The sequence below is a fragment of the Epinephelus lanceolatus genome, chromosome 5 (genome assembly GCF_041903045.1).
Source record: "Epinephelus lanceolatus isolate andai-2023 chromosome 5, ASM4190304v1, whole genome shotgun sequence".
NCBI lineage: Eukaryota > Metazoa > Chordata > Actinopteri > Perciformes > Serranidae > Epinephelus > Epinephelus lanceolatus.
The window spans coordinates 2,669,418-2,686,130 of NC_135738.1; the positions used below are offsets into that span (position 1 = coordinate 2,669,418).

The 16,713-nt window shown below is 43.1% G+C and overlaps 2 protein-coding genes across 5 annotated transcripts in view; one reads left to right on the top strand and one right to left on the bottom strand.

The window, feature by feature from the left end:
* LOC117262217 (hyaluronidase PH-20-like) overlaps positions 1 to 4,996 on the top strand; it is a 12,713-nt gene extending 7,717 nt beyond the window's left edge. Inside the window, exons 3-5 of one of the 4 annotated variants that reach the window (XR_013491562.1) lie at positions 1,464 to 1,553; positions 1,642 to 2,113; positions 4,509 to 4,996. Coding sequence is in view for 2 of the 4 variants with exons in the window: in XM_033635014.2 (XP_033490905.1) it covers positions 1,464 to 1,553; positions 1,642 to 2,061 (510 nt within the window). In the remaining 2 variants the exon portion in view is untranslated. Of the gene's footprint in view, positions 1 to 1,463; positions 1,554 to 1,641; positions 2,209 to 4,508 lie in introns of those variants that run through there. The other 3 variants (XR_013491563.1, XM_078167600.1, XM_033635014.2) reach the window with 3 other exon arrangements.
* Positions 3,559 to 9,134, bottom strand: LOC144463429 (Fc receptor-like protein 5). The gene is made up of 6 exons (XM_078167601.1): positions 9,021 to 9,134; positions 8,385 to 8,423; positions 6,875 to 7,147; positions 5,493 to 5,735; positions 4,492 to 4,635; positions 3,559 to 4,042 (listed from the first exon to the last, which is right to left on the bottom strand). Exons 1-6 carry the CDS (start codon positions 9,049 to 9,051, stop codon positions 3,945 to 3,947), a joined length of 828 nt encoding a protein of 275 aa, XP_078023727.1. The 5' UTR covers positions 9,052 to 9,134; the 3' UTR covers positions 3,559 to 3,944.
* Between the last annotated feature and the right edge of the window lie 7,579 nt (positions 9,135 to 16,713).

The following is a 16,713-nucleotide window of genomic DNA, read 5'->3' on the forward strand; positions in this document are numbered from 1 at the left end:
AGTGTATTATCACTTCCTTTTACCATTTCACTGGAAAATACTAAATCTGACAACTCTTTCTCAGAGAAAATTATAGACTCAACAGAGGAAAAGTCACAATTAAGATCAAATTACCAGGAAAAGAGGACATTAATGTACAAACTAAAAGAGATGGTATTTCACAGGATAAATAAAATGAAGAGCTGTCTTGAAAGTTTACAGTTTGTATATGTTGGACTGTATGGAAGGCCATTTTGTGCTCTTGGCTGATACCCCTTTCCACCAACTTGAAACAGGTTCCATTCAGGTTCCTGCACCTAATTTTGAATCATTCGGAGCATTTTGACCAAAAATAAATTGGTTCTGAAATGTTGATTCTCAGCTGGAACCAATAAAAAATGTCAAGTTTTCCTTCAGCCCAGCTCAGACCAATGATTCGCAATAACTAGAAACTGTTTTAGAACGTGCCAGAGAGAAGTTGCAGTGGTGTGAATCATCATTCAATCATTTAATCAGACACAAACAGAGCCAGGTGTATCCTGAGGACTCCTGTCTCACATCCTGGTTTCCAAAAAGACTGGAATGCTGCTCAAGTTCTGGTCAGCTTTTTTGCTAAATTAATTTAATGATATTGCTATCAGGTGTGTCTCAGCAATAACATGTGAACTCTGTAGCCCTACTAAATCCAAACTAAATATATTTTAGTAGCATTAAGAGAACTCCCCACTATAACTGCTGTGACATTAATAAATATATACCTTATTGTCAACTCTGTAAGATGTCGACTCCGGGAGATCTTACCTCTGATGTTCATTCAAGAAAAATTAAATCACTGGGATGTTGGTTTGTTATAAGGTTTAATAGTCTTAGTCTTTAATAGATGTTCACCTTTTAAAACAGTGGTTCCCAACTGGTGGGTCATGGTCCAAAAGTGGATTGTGGGTCGATTCTGAATGGACCACAAGTGACTTCCAAACATGTCAACTTTGTAAAAAACACACTTTATTTTGAAGTACAGCGAATTTCAGGCACTGAGCTTTTATTTTGAAGTGTTGTTTCCTGTTGTAGAGTGACTGACCAATGGACTTAACAGACACAGGAAACTCTTGACAACAAGTATGACGTTAACTGTATCAAACAGTGTGGACCTCGAACTAATGACTAAGCCAGTTGTGAACCAGTGTTTTAAAATATATTTTCAAGAGTAAAATCTAATACCCCCCCCCCCCACACACACAAAAAAAAAACAAAAAACAAAGTTTTGTCACAATTGTCAAGAATAAATGATATCTGTAATAATGCAACAAAAGTTTGCAGGTAATCAATACAATTCGCCACCTTCCACTGTGCAGCGCCCCCTGTTGACATTCTGGTGGAAACGGGCTGGTTCACTAAACAGCACCAAGAGTCCTGAACAGAACAGGTTCAAGAACCAGAGCTAACTTGGTTGAACGCAGTATGATTGGCTGTTACTTGTCTTGCAGTTTGATCTGGTGAACACCATCGGAGAAGCTGCTGCTCTCGGCGCCGCTGGCGTTGTTTCCTGGGGAGACATGAATGTCACCGACACAGAGGTAAAATGTGACATCAGTCCGGAGTTTCTTTTTATTCCTCTGTTTGTCTAACAACCACTAACTGACTAAATATCCCACAATCCTGTAGGACTCCTGCTTTGACGCTCGGCGCCACCTGGAGCGGGTCATGAACCCGTACATCGTGAATGTCTCCACAGCAACGCAACTCTGCAGCCAGGCGCTCTGCCAGGGCCATGGACGCTGTGTGAGGAAGCAGTGGGACGATGACGTCTTCCTCCACCTTGACCCGCGGCGTTACAGCATTGAGCAGCAAAGCCGCGGCGGCCCTCTGACTGTGAGTGGCGGCCTGTCACAGGATGACATCAACTGGTTTGACCAAAACTTCGACTGCATGTGCTACAGCGAGAAGCCGTGTCGATCGGTCCTGACGTTCAACATCATTAACGAGGCCTTCCTCACCACGAGGAGTCAAGGTACTGAGAAGCCCCGCCCCCTGCTGCTGGTGATGATACTGCTCTGTCTGAAGTATATGGTGATGCAGATGTAGATTATTAACACAAACGCGACACCTGTGATACAGGACATGTGGTTACAGGCAGGTAAAGGACAATTCCACTGTTATTTTGTTTATCATCATATATATTATATTCTGACTGTTTGTACCTGTGTTTCCATTAAAGGTGTTTTTCCTTCAGTTTAACCAAATCTCTCATTCACACAACTTTCTTTTGGAATATGCTCCTTCAATAACACTCTTCAAAAATCACTAAAATTGCAGGAACTTATCACCATTAATGATTTTAAAACTCAGCTTACAGGCTTTATAATGGCAAATTGTGGAGTGTGTAAATGTTTTACTGCATAGTATTTTATCACCCTCACGTAAGTGTTCTTTTAGTGTGTATAGTGGTGCACTGTTTGTGTTTAACATGAACTTTTCCTCCTCAGGATCCCCTGTCACCACCTTCTCTGCCCCCATCCAGCCCTCTCCTCTTTCTTCTTTATATGTGTCTTATTATGTTTTGTGCTTTAATGCTGCCATTTTGGCCAGGCCTTGCTCGTAAAAGAGATCATTTGATCTCAAGCAAATCTGCCTGGTAAAATAAAGGTTAAATAAAATAAATAACAATACTACAACACTATTATATTAATTATTAGAATTATTAAGGTCTTAACACAAGGTTTAGACATGCCTTCAACATTAGAACAAACACATTTGCACATTTTTATTAAGCACATTTGCAATTTATTAAACTACATGCAGCTTTTTTGACAAAATGATCTCAACTCAAGGACCTCTTACTAGCTTCTTACTGAGCTTTCAACACTTCAGTCCAGACATTCATCATCTGCAGAGGATGAATCCTCATGACTCTGCTGCTCTGACTCTTCGTCTAGCACTTACTCATAACATTCTCATCAATCTGCACCTTGAGTTTAGTGTTGATTAGCAAATGTTAGCATGCTAACATGCTATGCTAAAGGCCTTTTTACACAGAGATTGCGCTAAAGTCCCTTCTTTATGCCACCTTTGCATTTTTACACAGAACCAAACAACGACAGCATCATGCCGCTCAGGTGTGTGATTTTAGGGGCCTACACATGCTGCGTCTTTAACCACCTAGAAAACACAAGGTCGGGTGCTGGGTGCTGCTCTTGTGCCTTTTCTGTGCCAACTTTCAAGTGCACAGTGGCAGGTTGCGTCTGAGGTTGCTAAGCAACTTCAACAAGCACCATATCATAGCATGTCTACCTGAAATCCTGAGTGCAGAGCTGATCTTCTTCCAGGAGCTGTGTAGGCCTACCCTCTGTGGGACAGATGTAAAGCTCTGGGTAGCCCTGCACTAACATGATCAACTTCTACATATTTATCACAGACAGTATGTATGGATGAAGGGAGAGAACTCTGTCAGCTGTGATTGGTTGGTCCTTGTCTCATGACATGCAGTGCCTGCTGCTGCATTACAAAAGCTGATCTTAGTGATCTCAGGGTAAGCACTCGGAAACGCACGCGCGCTGCAACAGCTGGCGTTTTGAGCGGAGGGTAAGGAGCTCCTGGATCTTCTTGCTGCTAAAACTGCTAAAGGCTGCACATGACACGTCATCAAAACAGCACCCCATCCTGCTGGCTGTCCTGTTTATACAGACTCTGTTTCGGCGCTGTTACTACCCTCCGTGGTGGCTTTAAGGCATGGCCACTCTGTCACCCCATTCCGAGATGGTACCTTATTTAGAGCACGGCGAGGCGGTATAACGGTGTGATATTCCCGCCTTGAACAGGCAGTGTAAAAGGGGCTTAAGATGGTGAACATGGTAAACATCATACCTGCTAAACATCAGCATGTTAGCATCTTACTGTGAGCTTGTTCAAATCAGAGCCATGTGAAGGAGTGACACACACACACACACACACACACACACACCCTCAGGTCAGAAATCATGCTCAGAGACATAATCATCCTCTTCAGCCAGTCCCTGACCGCCTTCAGCTCGGGGGTCCAATTCCTTGGAGACGGCTGGTTTGTTTCCTGTGGGCGGAGTTGAGAAGCATGGGTGGAGTTAGGGATTTAATGGTTATTTGGTTTGGTTTAAATTGTGACAGGAAACATTATGCTTTTCTCTGATTCTTATCTTGAATGGAAGAAATGATTCTCGCTATATTAAATACAGTGTGCACTGAGGAAAATAATAAAAAGCCTGACTTTGTGGGGAAAAAACAAAAACTACCCACAAACATGAAAAACTCAAATATTAATTTGCATTGTACAGCAGAATTATTCCAATGATGCCAACTCTTCTTTTATTGGCTATGAGGGTTGTTGGATTTTATTTTCAGTTGATCTCTTGTTAATTAGTGGAGGACCAGAGGGGTTAAATTCCTCTACACCAGATATTTGGTCAGGAGGAGGCACGCTGAGCGAAGACAGTGTGTTAATGTTTAACTGAATGCACCCTTTCTGTGTGTGTGTGTTTTTACCTGTCCTCTTGCCACAGCAGACAGACACCATCAGAACAGTGGAAATGCAGTATGGAAAGGCGACCACTAGATGGCAGAGCAGCCTGATCACAGACAGAGAAGGAGGAGGAGGAGGAGGAGAAGGAGGGGGAGGAGGAGGAGAATCTGGAGACGAAAGGAGAAGCTTTTACTGGAATCCAGTGTTTTGTTTTGTTTTTCAAACACAAAGAGGGAGCTTGGCATTAAACAGACTGTGACTTTAGAAGATATCTGTTGGGTTTGGCTAAACTCATCCTGCTGAAGCTTCATCAGCCACACTTCTGAATACATTTTTGCACAGAACATCGACTGTGAATTTTGTCTCTCATCTCTCACATTGCAAGCTCATTAGGATCCAGTAATGCAGTGGCTCCAGACTGCTCCTTAGTTATTAGTTCGAGGTCCACACAGTTAAATACGTTCCACATCATACATTACTTGTGTTTGGCCGTGTCTTCGAGCATGTCACTCACACTACAGCAGGAAATGACACTCCAAAATAAAAGCTCTGTGCTGGAATTTACTGTACTTAAAAATAAAGTGTGTTTGGTTTTTTTGGGGGTTTTTTTTTCCCACAAGTTTAACATGTTTGTGAGTCACTTGCGGTCCATTCAGAATGGGCCAGCAACCCACCTTTGGAATAAAATCTGTTTCAGCGTTTATATGGGCATCTGATTATTGAATTCACAGTTTAGTTGTTTGGTAGTTCATTAATTAGATAGTACTTTATTAATCCCTTGGGAAAGAATAAAGAGCTCGGTGCTGTGGAGCAACTGGAGAGGCTGCCGTCTCCTACAGCGCCATCTTGGATCTTAAATTAAACCAAGTGAGCATCTGTTACCACATCTTAATGACGTGCATGTAAGTTTGTACAAGAAAAATGTTGGCAAAACAACTTTAGACACTTAAACTACGGTGCCTTCTAATCCAGTAAGTTAGTTCATATCTTCAAGCACAACTGTTACATGTGTGAGTGTTCTGACCTGTGACACTCAGCCATCTCCTCGCTGACCATGACAACAGACCACTGGAACACCGGTAGAAGCCTTCATCAGACTGCTGCACATCACTGATGGTAAACTCTCCTGCATCTCCGTATCCAATGTAGCTGTCATTCTTGTGGAAATATGCTGTTTGTGTGGAACCATCTCTGGTTCTACAGCGCAGAGTGACATCACTTCCTATAAACACAGGAAGTTTGGGCAACTCCAGCATCACAGAATAATCTGGAAGAGAAAAGAGACCAGAGTATGTACCTGAGATATCCTCCTGAGACCCAGACTTTTGTTTTGTATGCACTTTAAGTTTTTCCTAGCTATTTGAGTAGTAGGACCTGATAAGTAAGTAAAAAAAACCCTAAAGATTATCACTGATGACAAATAAATAAATCCCAATATCTTTGTACAAGACAAGCCATGATTGAGGACGTGATAATTAACGTCCCTCAATGAGCAGATGAAAATTTCCCAGTTGTCTGCAAACGAGTACTTTCTAATTAACAGTGTCTTGTTACTGTTGCTAAAATTGGTCGAATTTGTTGCCACATCAAACTAGAAATGTTATTAATCATAAATACACATGTTTCAACCACAGAATTTGATCAGGTTTTGTACCTTGTCCAATTTTGTGTCTGGATCAGCTGCAGACTGACCTGACAGAGATGGCTGCCATCTTGTTTTGACATGGATTAGTGTATTGTGGTTTTACTACCACTATATGGCACAAAAAAGTGTCCACGGACAAGGACAAAAGGGTCTAAGTTAAGCAGAATAACGTTTAAGTTCCAGTAAACCCAAAATGTAATGTCCTCATATGAGGACACAAGGTCTCAGGAGGATACAAGGCAGGCAAACACAGGATTTAAACATTCAGCTGTCACCAAGTCCCACAGTGAAACTCTGAACACACACCAACCCGATCCCCAAACACCAAAGTCATTAATATTAAATGCATAGCCACAAACAAACAATAACAGTGTGAGCTGTTTGACTTTAAAACTGCCATCTTCCTGCAGTTTCAGTGGAAAACCTTCGACCATCTATTGTAGTAATTCTGCAGCCTGAGCTGAAGATTTTTCACCTGTTACTTTTATGATTTCTGCAGTTTGAGGCACAAAAACAACTCCTGAAATTAAGCGTAACCTCTCGGGTTGTTCTATCCCTCACAAACATCTCACTGAGCACGTTAGTCAGAAGCCCATTTAGACACAGTCAGTCCATTATACCTTAGTTCGTTCTCAAGAAGTCATTAGAAGATTGTCAGGTAGACCAAAAAGAGTAAGTTCAGCTTCACTCAGAGAGAGTCCATCAGAACAACACAAACACTGGACAGACACCTGGCAGGACGGAGCAGGTTAGTTTCTCACCAGTCACACTGATGTTGACCTGGACGCTCCTCTGTCCAGCTCTGGATTCACACCAGTAAACTCCACTGTCTGATAAGTAGAGTTGTGGAACAATGCAGGAGGAACCAACGATACTCCCAAAGTCTTCTTGACCTCCACCACATGTCTGTGTCCGTCCTCCTGCTGTCCTCTTCACCGTCCATCCGTCAAGTGTCTGTCCATCTTCAACACAACTCAGAGAGACGGACTCTCGTCTAAAGTACAGCTGACGGTTGGGACGGGCATCCAGAGAGACTGCAGGACAAAACAACAGACAGATAGTTTTTGAGGTCTTTTTTTTAAATGTGTGTGACCTAGGGCCGCTTCATAAGCAGCAAGTATATTACGGCCCTAATAGCCACAGACGTGCGTAATGGTCGCACATAATGACAGCTGTTCTGTGTAATGACAGATGTCCAGCTCCACAATGAGAAAGCTATGTAAAACAGGATCAAACGCACGTGAGGATTAATAAATCCATAAACTATGTAGTGTAACACCTGGGCGTAACGGGACCCTCGCATAACTTTATCAAGCAGCAGTCAGTCAGGGGTTCAGAGAGCGCGCTAAGGGCCGTAATATACTTGCTGCTTGATCGAATGTACGCGTACACAACGTGCAGCACTATGCAGCCAAAATGCACAATACTAAATAAAAAAATAAAATAAAAAAATCGTGAAGAATCTCATGAGAAGAAGAAGAAGGGTCTGGTCTGATCATCTGGTCGGGTCACTGTGTGCATTCGCACCAGCGCCTCTAGCGGTTATACGAATATTGCATCTCGAGCACGTGTTGCGGTACCTCGCGTTGAGATGTGCGTTTGACGCGTCAAACGAACACAGATCGCGCTTGGCAGCAATGATGCGGTCGCGTTTGCGTTGTTTGCAGCAAGTATATTATGGCGCATAGTCGACGCACGTAACGCAAGCAAGCAACGCGAGCAACGCACTTCCTTTCATTGTCAACACATTGAACGCAACACTTGAAATGCAATACATCGCTCATGCAAAAGGGGGTAGCAGAGTCACCGGTACATTCCGGCTAGCTAGTACTGCTGTAGCTAACTAGTACTGCTATTTTATTAGAGTGCAGAGCACTAGAACTGTCATATAAATGGGGGTGTGCCCGTACGAGTTCGCAAATTTTTCCTCCTCGCCCATTTCATAACTGCTTCTTCTGTGAATAACAAAAAGTGGTTAATTTCATATACGTCACTTGCATTATCACCCCTGCTGGCAACGCATGGTATTACACGCGTCGCTGCATAGTGCATCAAAAAATGGACAACACATTTTGAGAGGCAAGCACGCATCATGGCGGCTAATGCGTCTCGATGCGTCCCACTGCGTTTGCGTCTGCGTGCCTTTGCATCGACTATGAAACGTCCCTTAATGTCCTCCATCTTGTGTCAGTATCAAATATAAATTCAGACAGAGACACAGTTGAAAGTAGAACATGAGATCAGACAGACAGAGGAGCCTCATCAGCTCACCTGCAGAAACAGTCGGTCCAAACAGCAGCACAGCCAGGCCTGCAACAGGGAGACAGGGTTAATAAAGGTCAGAGGTCAGCAGGGTCACAGCAAGTCAAAAGTCGTCAAATGTCGGGGTGCCCACCAGCTGATCTGATAGAGCAGGCACTCCGCGTACAAAGGTGCAGCAGCTGCGGGTTCAGTTTCAGCCCACAGCCCTTTGATGATAATAATAAGCCCCAAAAATGTTCTTTTAAAAAAGTCAGTGTCAGAAATTTAACTGAGAAAAGGAAACATGATGAAACCACTTGGAAAAAAAGAGAAATACAAAAATAGTGTGGACTTCCTGTTGCCTTCACAGACACGCAGGAGAAAACACATTAAAGTGATTCTGTTATTTCTTCTGACAACCTACGCTGAGAATAAATAAACAACAAGATGCTCCAGATTAAATGTTCAGATGTTTGAAAATCACTCTGCTGTTAGACTGAGAACAACACATCAGATCTGGTTTCATGACACTCTGTAATCAAAAGTTCTGCCTAGTTACTTTTTCTTTATTAATTCAGACTGTTGGTTGCAACGTGGTAATCAGTGACACTGACTAGTTGCTGTTCACTCTCATTAGTTAATCATAGAAACTGATGTATTACTCACCGAGGATCAGAGAGACGGACGAAGCCTTCATGTTGTCCTAAGGTTGAGTCTGTCTTGGTGCCTCTGAACATTTCTGTCTCACTCAACGATAGCATCACTGCCTCAAACCACAACTTCTGCTTTCTTGAACTGGATATATAAAAAAATCGAGACCACGCCACATTTGTATGTAGTTTAACTGTAAAGTTTAGTTTGCCACACGTCTTAAAATTTACCAGCGGTACCTGCAGACAGTGAATCACATCAGCAGAAGAGGAGGGACAGAGGACAGAGGACAGAGGACAGAGGACAGGACTGACACTGACTGATGTCTGTGTCCTTCACTCTTTAATAACGTCACTCAGTATTGTGACATCAGAAATAATATTTATTTCATTGACATGTTAGGTTTGTTTCCACTGAGATATTATTGAGTTCATATGGTGACCTGTAAATACGACTGTTGCTGCCACAGACTGTATAAATATACATCCTGTGTATGTCTTCAAACATCAGGTGAGGTGTGTGTGAGACAGAGAGAGGGAGTGAGATACAGGTACAGGAAGACAGAGTGTGTTATCAGTTACTGTTAATACCACTTGTTGTGCTTCTGTGCATTGACGGCTCTTTTTTATTCTGCTTCTGCATTTGTGATGAGCCTGGGTCAGACACATGACTAAAATATGATTCTATATTTTAAATGTGAAACAATAAACACTGCTATTTTTATTACATTAATTTGCATTTGTTTAAAATGTGTCATTACTAAACCTAAAATAAAAGTTTTCAATACGTTGCCCGCAGCTGAAAGCGTCTGGCCCATCGATATTTCCTGGTTTTGAAATCCAGTCTAATTGAATTTATAATCGAACAGCCCTGGCCTAATTTAAGCCTTATTTTTTATTAAAAGTTTTCTCACACCCCTTAAAATCTAGAGGGATCCTGGGCTCTAATCAGTGGTCCCCAGCTGGTCCAGCCACGGGCTGCAGATTGCTCCTGAGTCATTAGTTCAAGGTCCACACAGTTTAATACGACACTTTCTCACACAAAAAAAGCTTGTGCAGGAAATTCACTATACTTCAAAAATAAAGTGTTTTTTACAAACTTGACATGTCATGAGTCACTTGTGGTCCCTTCACTGGTTGGGAACCTGTGCTCTACATGACAACGTGAAAATGTAACATATCTGCAGAGCAGAAACAATGCCAACATTCATTCACTCTGGTGATTGGGTGAAGCTGCAGCAGTGATGGTGTTTTCTGCAGGTCTGATGATTCTGAGTGAAACTCCTGCAACTCAATCCTCTGTCACACTCATCCTACTACAGAAAACATTCTATAACAGAAATAATTGAGACTTTTGTAAAGCAAATGTAAGGAAGAAAAAAAGGATTCGGAGGTATTTAGAATTCTTACATTCTTACATTCTTACAAGACTTCTGGAGAGCTGCAGAAACTTTGGGAAAAGAGTTAAAATCAGTTCTGCAGCAGCAGAAAGAGTCTGAGCTGCACTGCAGGTTATTGTCCTGCAGGGGGAGGCAGAGCTCCGCCAGTCCCTCCACTCTACAGTGTCACTGGTTTCATGAAGATGTGTTCACTGAACTGCAGACACTAAACACACAGAAGACAGGAAGAACCAAAAACGCAACATCCTCAAATACTTAAATACAGACTGCTCCTCCGTCTTGAGACTGGCCGAGACCAAACCCGCTCAGCTGACTCATTAAAATAATGAGAAGTGAACTGGACGCTTCCTGTTTTATATTGTGTATGTCTTTTTTTTTAACTTAAAGAAAAAGTCAAACAGCAGATTTGGGGGCTGCTTCCTCTCTGTTTTTAAATTCAGGTCATTTGTGATTAAAAAACAACTGATGCAACATTGAAGAGGCTCTGTGTGACAGCATGAGTTAAATACCAAAAAATGTAAATATAATACGGTGCTGTGTTCATGTGGGCTGCTGCTGTGTAACTGTGTGTGTCACTGATGACCGTACCGACTGTGTGTGTGTGTGTGTGTGTGTGTGGTGTGTGTGTGTGTGTGTCTTCCAGGCAGCAGGATTCTCTTCTGTTTTCAGTTCTGCTGTCAGAAACATTTTCCTCCTCTGGCGGCCGGCTGTGATCGTCGAGCCTCTGCTGCTGCTTCTGATTTCACAAACAATAAAGATCTGAGAGACACACACAACTCCTGCACACTGAGCTGTGCACCCACACTGTGGATACGATTATTCAGTTTCTCAAAGAACTGTCAAATGTGTCGTCGCCCTGAAACAGGGACTGATGTGGTCAACATATTTGGAGATGCTGCTTACTCACTAGAACCAGTGTTGGGCTTGTTACTCTAAAAGTGTAATATATTACTCATTACTCTTCCAACCTCTCTCTGTCCCTATTTCACACTGTACCATTCCCATCAAATAAAGGCAAAAGGCCCAAAAAAAAATCTTTTAAAAAAGTGATAATATTACTTATTACTCCCTGCCGACAGTGATTCATTACACTACATGTTATGTTACTTTACAGTTTCAGTTACACCTCCAAAGCTCTGCCTGAAAGACAGCGAGTCGCTCATGGAGTAACATTTCCTCCACCACATATCCAGCGACAAGCTTATCACTTCATTGCAGCTGCAGCTGTTGACAAGTAAAATACACTTTTGTTGTTTCACCAGCAGCTCCATAGCCGACCTCTGCAGCTGAGAAGACCTCACCTTTGGTGGGGTGTATTTCCTGGAACTTCACATTGTTGTGCTGTTGGTTGTAGAAAGTGTTTCAGACCGGAGGTTTGAGGTGTTTTAGTCTGACTATCTGCAGCAACAGTTTTCTTGTCATCTTTCCACCCGACAGAATCAAAGTAATTTGAATATTTCCGACCTCTACGGTAAACGTTTCCATCTTCAAAATTAGCTTGTTGCTGTGTGACATGCCTGCGCAGTGCAACAATTAGGAAAATGAATCCACTGATGTATTTCAAGTCAGTAGTGATGTGATAACAAAAGTAACATAAATAGTTGTTTAGTTTTGGGGAAACTGTGATATTATTACTGAAATTCTGTTAGCAGTTAGTTACACTGCTCGTTACTGGCGTCGCTGGGTGCCGTTAAACAATAACGGCAGTCGGCCATGTATCGTGCCGACATGAAATGCCGGCTTTTTTCATTGGTGACTGAAGCTGGAAGTCACTCACCAAGAGCTGGTTCTTGACATCATCTGAGTGAAACCGTGTTTCTGTCCTGAGTCCTGACAGCTGTGCTACTGTAATGTATACAGTTTGCTGTTTGCAGCTAGTGTGGTTGATTAACACACATCCGATGCATCTTTTTGTGTTATTTTATATTCACTCGTGACACTACTGATAACAACCATTTAATGGGATGATAACATTCAAAATGGATGACTGAACGATGGCATTGTACACTACATTACAGAGAAAAAAAGAACTTTAAAGGCGATTTGAGTTTAGTCACTTTCTGTCAAAGACCTGCCAAACTCTTAAAGGAATACTTTTGAAAATATTGTTACTTGCTTTCTTGCAGAGCGATGAGAGGACTGATATCACTCTCGTCTGTACGGTAAATATACAGTCAACACCTGGTTAGCTTAGCTTAGCATAAAGACTGGAGACACGGGGAAACAGCTAACCTGGATCTGTCACGAGGTTAAAAACAAATGTGCAGTAAATACAGTGTGCACTGTGACATAAAACACATTCTGTAGTGTGTGTGGAATGTGCAGAGCTCAGTTCTGAAGCACACTCATTGTTCGGTCGTATGAATGACTGGATTCCAGAGCACAGTGAGATTTTATGTCACAACACATGTTTGCCTTCATTTCCCCTCCTCTCATCCATATTCAGGACCCGTCAGCATCAGCTGGTCTTTCAGAAGAATCCAGTATGGGAGTGACGGAGCAGCTCTGATGAACAGCCAGCCTGTTGTCTGCTGTATGAACATTTCATGTCAGGGATCTCTTCCTGGTTTCTGCTGTGATCTGCGGGTTTTGACAGAACGTCCAGTCGGTGTGGTGCAGCCAGCTGAGCTCGTTTTGACCGCCCCCAAAGTTTGTGAGTTTGCACCTGCATCTTGCACAGAACTTCGAGTCTTTGACGGTCAGAGAGGGGCATGAACCTTATGACTGAGGTCAGTAACCACTGGAGCTCTGGTGGCAGACGACCCCACACTGTTTTATGCAGTTTGCACTGTGAAGGCCAGAAATGAGATGAAAATCAAACTTGACTATCTCGAAGAAATAAGTCAGAACTGGGTTTCTGTGGGTGAACCTGCAGAAGGATCATTACAGCTGAGATATATGCCTATTGTATGTATTTTTCAATGTTTTCTCACACCCCTTAAAATTAAGAAGGCCTCACAACCCCCTGAAGCTTTGGCAACCCCTAGTGGAGGTCGAGACTCCCAGGTTGGGAACCAGTGCTCTTAAGGATAAGAGATTACAGATACTGGATGGATGGAGAGACTCTATTCAGAAGAGGAGGAACTTAATTGTGTGTAAAGTGGCATTAGAGTGAAGGTCAGAGACCAAAAACACTAGATATCCATCCATCAGCTGTCCAGATACTCTGCTAAGCCAAAGTGTTGCTCACAGGCTGATGGTGGGAAACAGGAGAGGTCGGGGGGGTCACATCACAGAGGGACCGGGCAGCATCACCATCCTGATTCCAAACACAGAACAGCTGATTGCTCACTGAACCACAGCCTCTTCCTGGTGGAGCCGTCGCCCTCCGTGCTGTGGCAGCCTGGTCCGGCCCGGCCCAGCTTGGCTCGGCTCGGTCGTCCCCCTGCCTGTATAATCTGCTCTGTCAGATGGAAGCCGTTGTCCGGGGAGGGGGGGAATAAGAGCTTTATTGTCCCGATTCTTCTCCTTTGTTGGGGATTGCAGCAACATTTCTAGGTCACCGGCTGTGACTGAACGCCCCGCTGCCCAAACTGATGCTTCACTGAGGGAATTCACCCCCTCCCTGCCTGTACCCATATTTCACCCAGCGCTGTCAGGGGAAACACAATTAGAAATATGCTCCCAGCAACAACAGCCGGGCTGCGATCTGCCAAACGTTCTCAGCTTCTGTTTCCTGTCAGAGCAGATACATTATGGACGCTGACTCAAACAGTTTGATATAAAGGCTCTTTCATGGCGATAATTGGGTGGACGGGCTCTCAGATCTTTTCTCCATTCACATCTATCCTCATAATTATCTTTAACCTTTCACCCTGATCTCTCTCTGAGGGGTTAAGCACACATTAATGTTCTCGCCGTGGTTAATCTCGGATGATGGGGTTTGTTTCAGGAAAAGATTCACATTAGAGTCTGTGTACATGTTTCTGCAATATGTATATTAATATTTATAATTCAATGTTTTTCGTAAAGCTGAAGTTTACCTACCACAAACACAGGCCACATCTTGTTTCTTTTATTTGTACAAAAACTTGTGTAGAAATTAAAATGTTCTGTTTATCTATGAGTTTTGTTTTGCACAGAGTAATTTTTCTTTTTTGCAGTGATAAGTTGCCAGGCAACTAGCGGTGACTCAATAGTGCAGCACATAACCCTCCATAAAACGGCAAATTAACATTTTTATATGTTGTCTTTTTGCACAGATCAGTGTCAATTTCATTGGAGAAAACAATGACGAAATTTTTTTGTCAACGACTTTTTTCCATGATGAAAATGAGACGATGACAAACTAAGAATAGATTTTGACAGTAAACACTAAGATGAAATTTATGTTTCATTTACGTTGACGGGACGAGATGTAATGAAACCAGCAGAAACACATGGATCAGCATCAGCTGTTGGTGCGAGTTGTGAGCTGTATTTCAGCAGTAGATAATCAGCTGTGTGTCTGACTGTGGCTGCTGGAGCTGTTTGTGGAGTTTGTCAGTTGCAGTGGTGGCTGTTAGCAGTTAGCTCTGTGTGTTAGTTGCTGAACGGTAGCAGAGCAAGCAGCCACCTGCCGCCAGACCTCACAACTGTCAATCCCCACAGGACTGCACCCCGATCCAGACTCGACAAGCTTTATAACTCACCCATTTTATGAAGAGTTGGTCGAAGTGTTGTGTGACCGTCTGTTGTTTTGATCTATGTAAGGAGATGAGACAGTAACAAAATCTGAAGTGGTCAGCGGTAGAGGCATGATACACACAGGTGTGAACGGCATTGTGTCTTGGCTGTCTGCTTGTGATCAAACGGATATTAACAGCAGGTCTAAACAGGGTCTGTTATAAATATAGAGGAGCAGTTTAGTGCAGGGCTACTCACAGCGTTACATCTGTCCCATGGACAAAATTTTAAGCCTCCGACAGACTGTGAGGTTTCAGCTGTCTTATAAGTTTAGTGCAGCTACACTGTGCGGATCTAATAAACTTGGGGACGACATCAGGTTTGATGTCTGCAGACTGTGTGATGACAGCACCTACTGAATCACAGGCTACGACATACTATGCGATATCTTCCCATGCTGAGTGCACAAGGATGCTGCAGGGTTATTACTTCTCCACCTGTGAAGCTCAACATAGAGACTCACATTATTAAATAACCTAAAGTTTTGTGTGTACTATATACTGCAGTGTGTGTCTGTGTCTGTGTGTGTGTGTTTGCTAGCTGCTAGGTTGCTAACCACGTTTTCCAGGCAATGTTAAGATGTGCTACGTGTTTCGGCCTTTAATGAAGCTCAGTTCAATCAGGAAGACTTTCTTTATGCCATATCCTTTTACAGTTCTCTCTCTGTCCCACCACTTCCACCAACCAGCTGACTATAGGCGTTCCCACTCATAGATAGCCAGTCAAACTTTGCCACAATCTCCTTCCGCCACTCATGTCACTGCTGCCAAACTTTAAATCTGTTCTCCTCTCTGATCCCGTCAGCTGTCATTTGAGGCAGAATCGTCACGCCCTCCTCCACCCCGTTCACCTCCAGTCACCTTATCCAGAGCCCAGGACGAGCTCATCAAAACCCACTCCTCTTCACATCCAGATCTTCAGCTTCCTCTTCATCTCATCTCATCACCATCATCAGCGTCTAGACTCTTCCCTAATCTTCTACGTCTTTACCGCCATCCTGGAATATATGACATCACGATATATGACATCACATTTCTCATACTTCTGAGCACGTGTAAATAAATGTTCTGTCTCTCAGAACGAGTCTGTCCTGACTGAAGTCTTGTTACTTTCATATCTCCTGCAACCACTTTCTGTTTTCAGTCACTTGCAATGATTTTCCAAACTGTTTCTGCTGACAAGTCCAGTGAACACACTGGAGTAAACAGTTTCATGTCAGTTTGAACAGAAGTCCTGAAACAACACGCCTCCTGTTGTGTCGCGACTTTCAGAAACAGCCCGAAGCTTCACTTCTTTGTCTGTTTGGGATGTGAGACTCAGCGGCAGACTGTGTGAGGAGGCGACACTTCAGTCTGCAGAGTTTCACTTTGTGATGTGAAGAAACAGACTGGATGTGAGGAGTTTGTTGAAGGGAACTGCAGCAGATGTCTGGAGGGAATCTTTAGAGTGAATCAGATCACTGCAGCTCTCTGACAGTCAGCCTCCATTAAGACTCTTCACCCTGAGGGTAGGAACGGCTGCTGCAGAGTCAGAGCCAGTTAGCAGCAGAAACACTGTCACACTGCAGAGTGGAGAGAAGAAGAAAAAGTGGGTCTGCACTCGAGATTTCTTCTATAGTCCGGAAGCTGGAGAGAAGGATGGTGA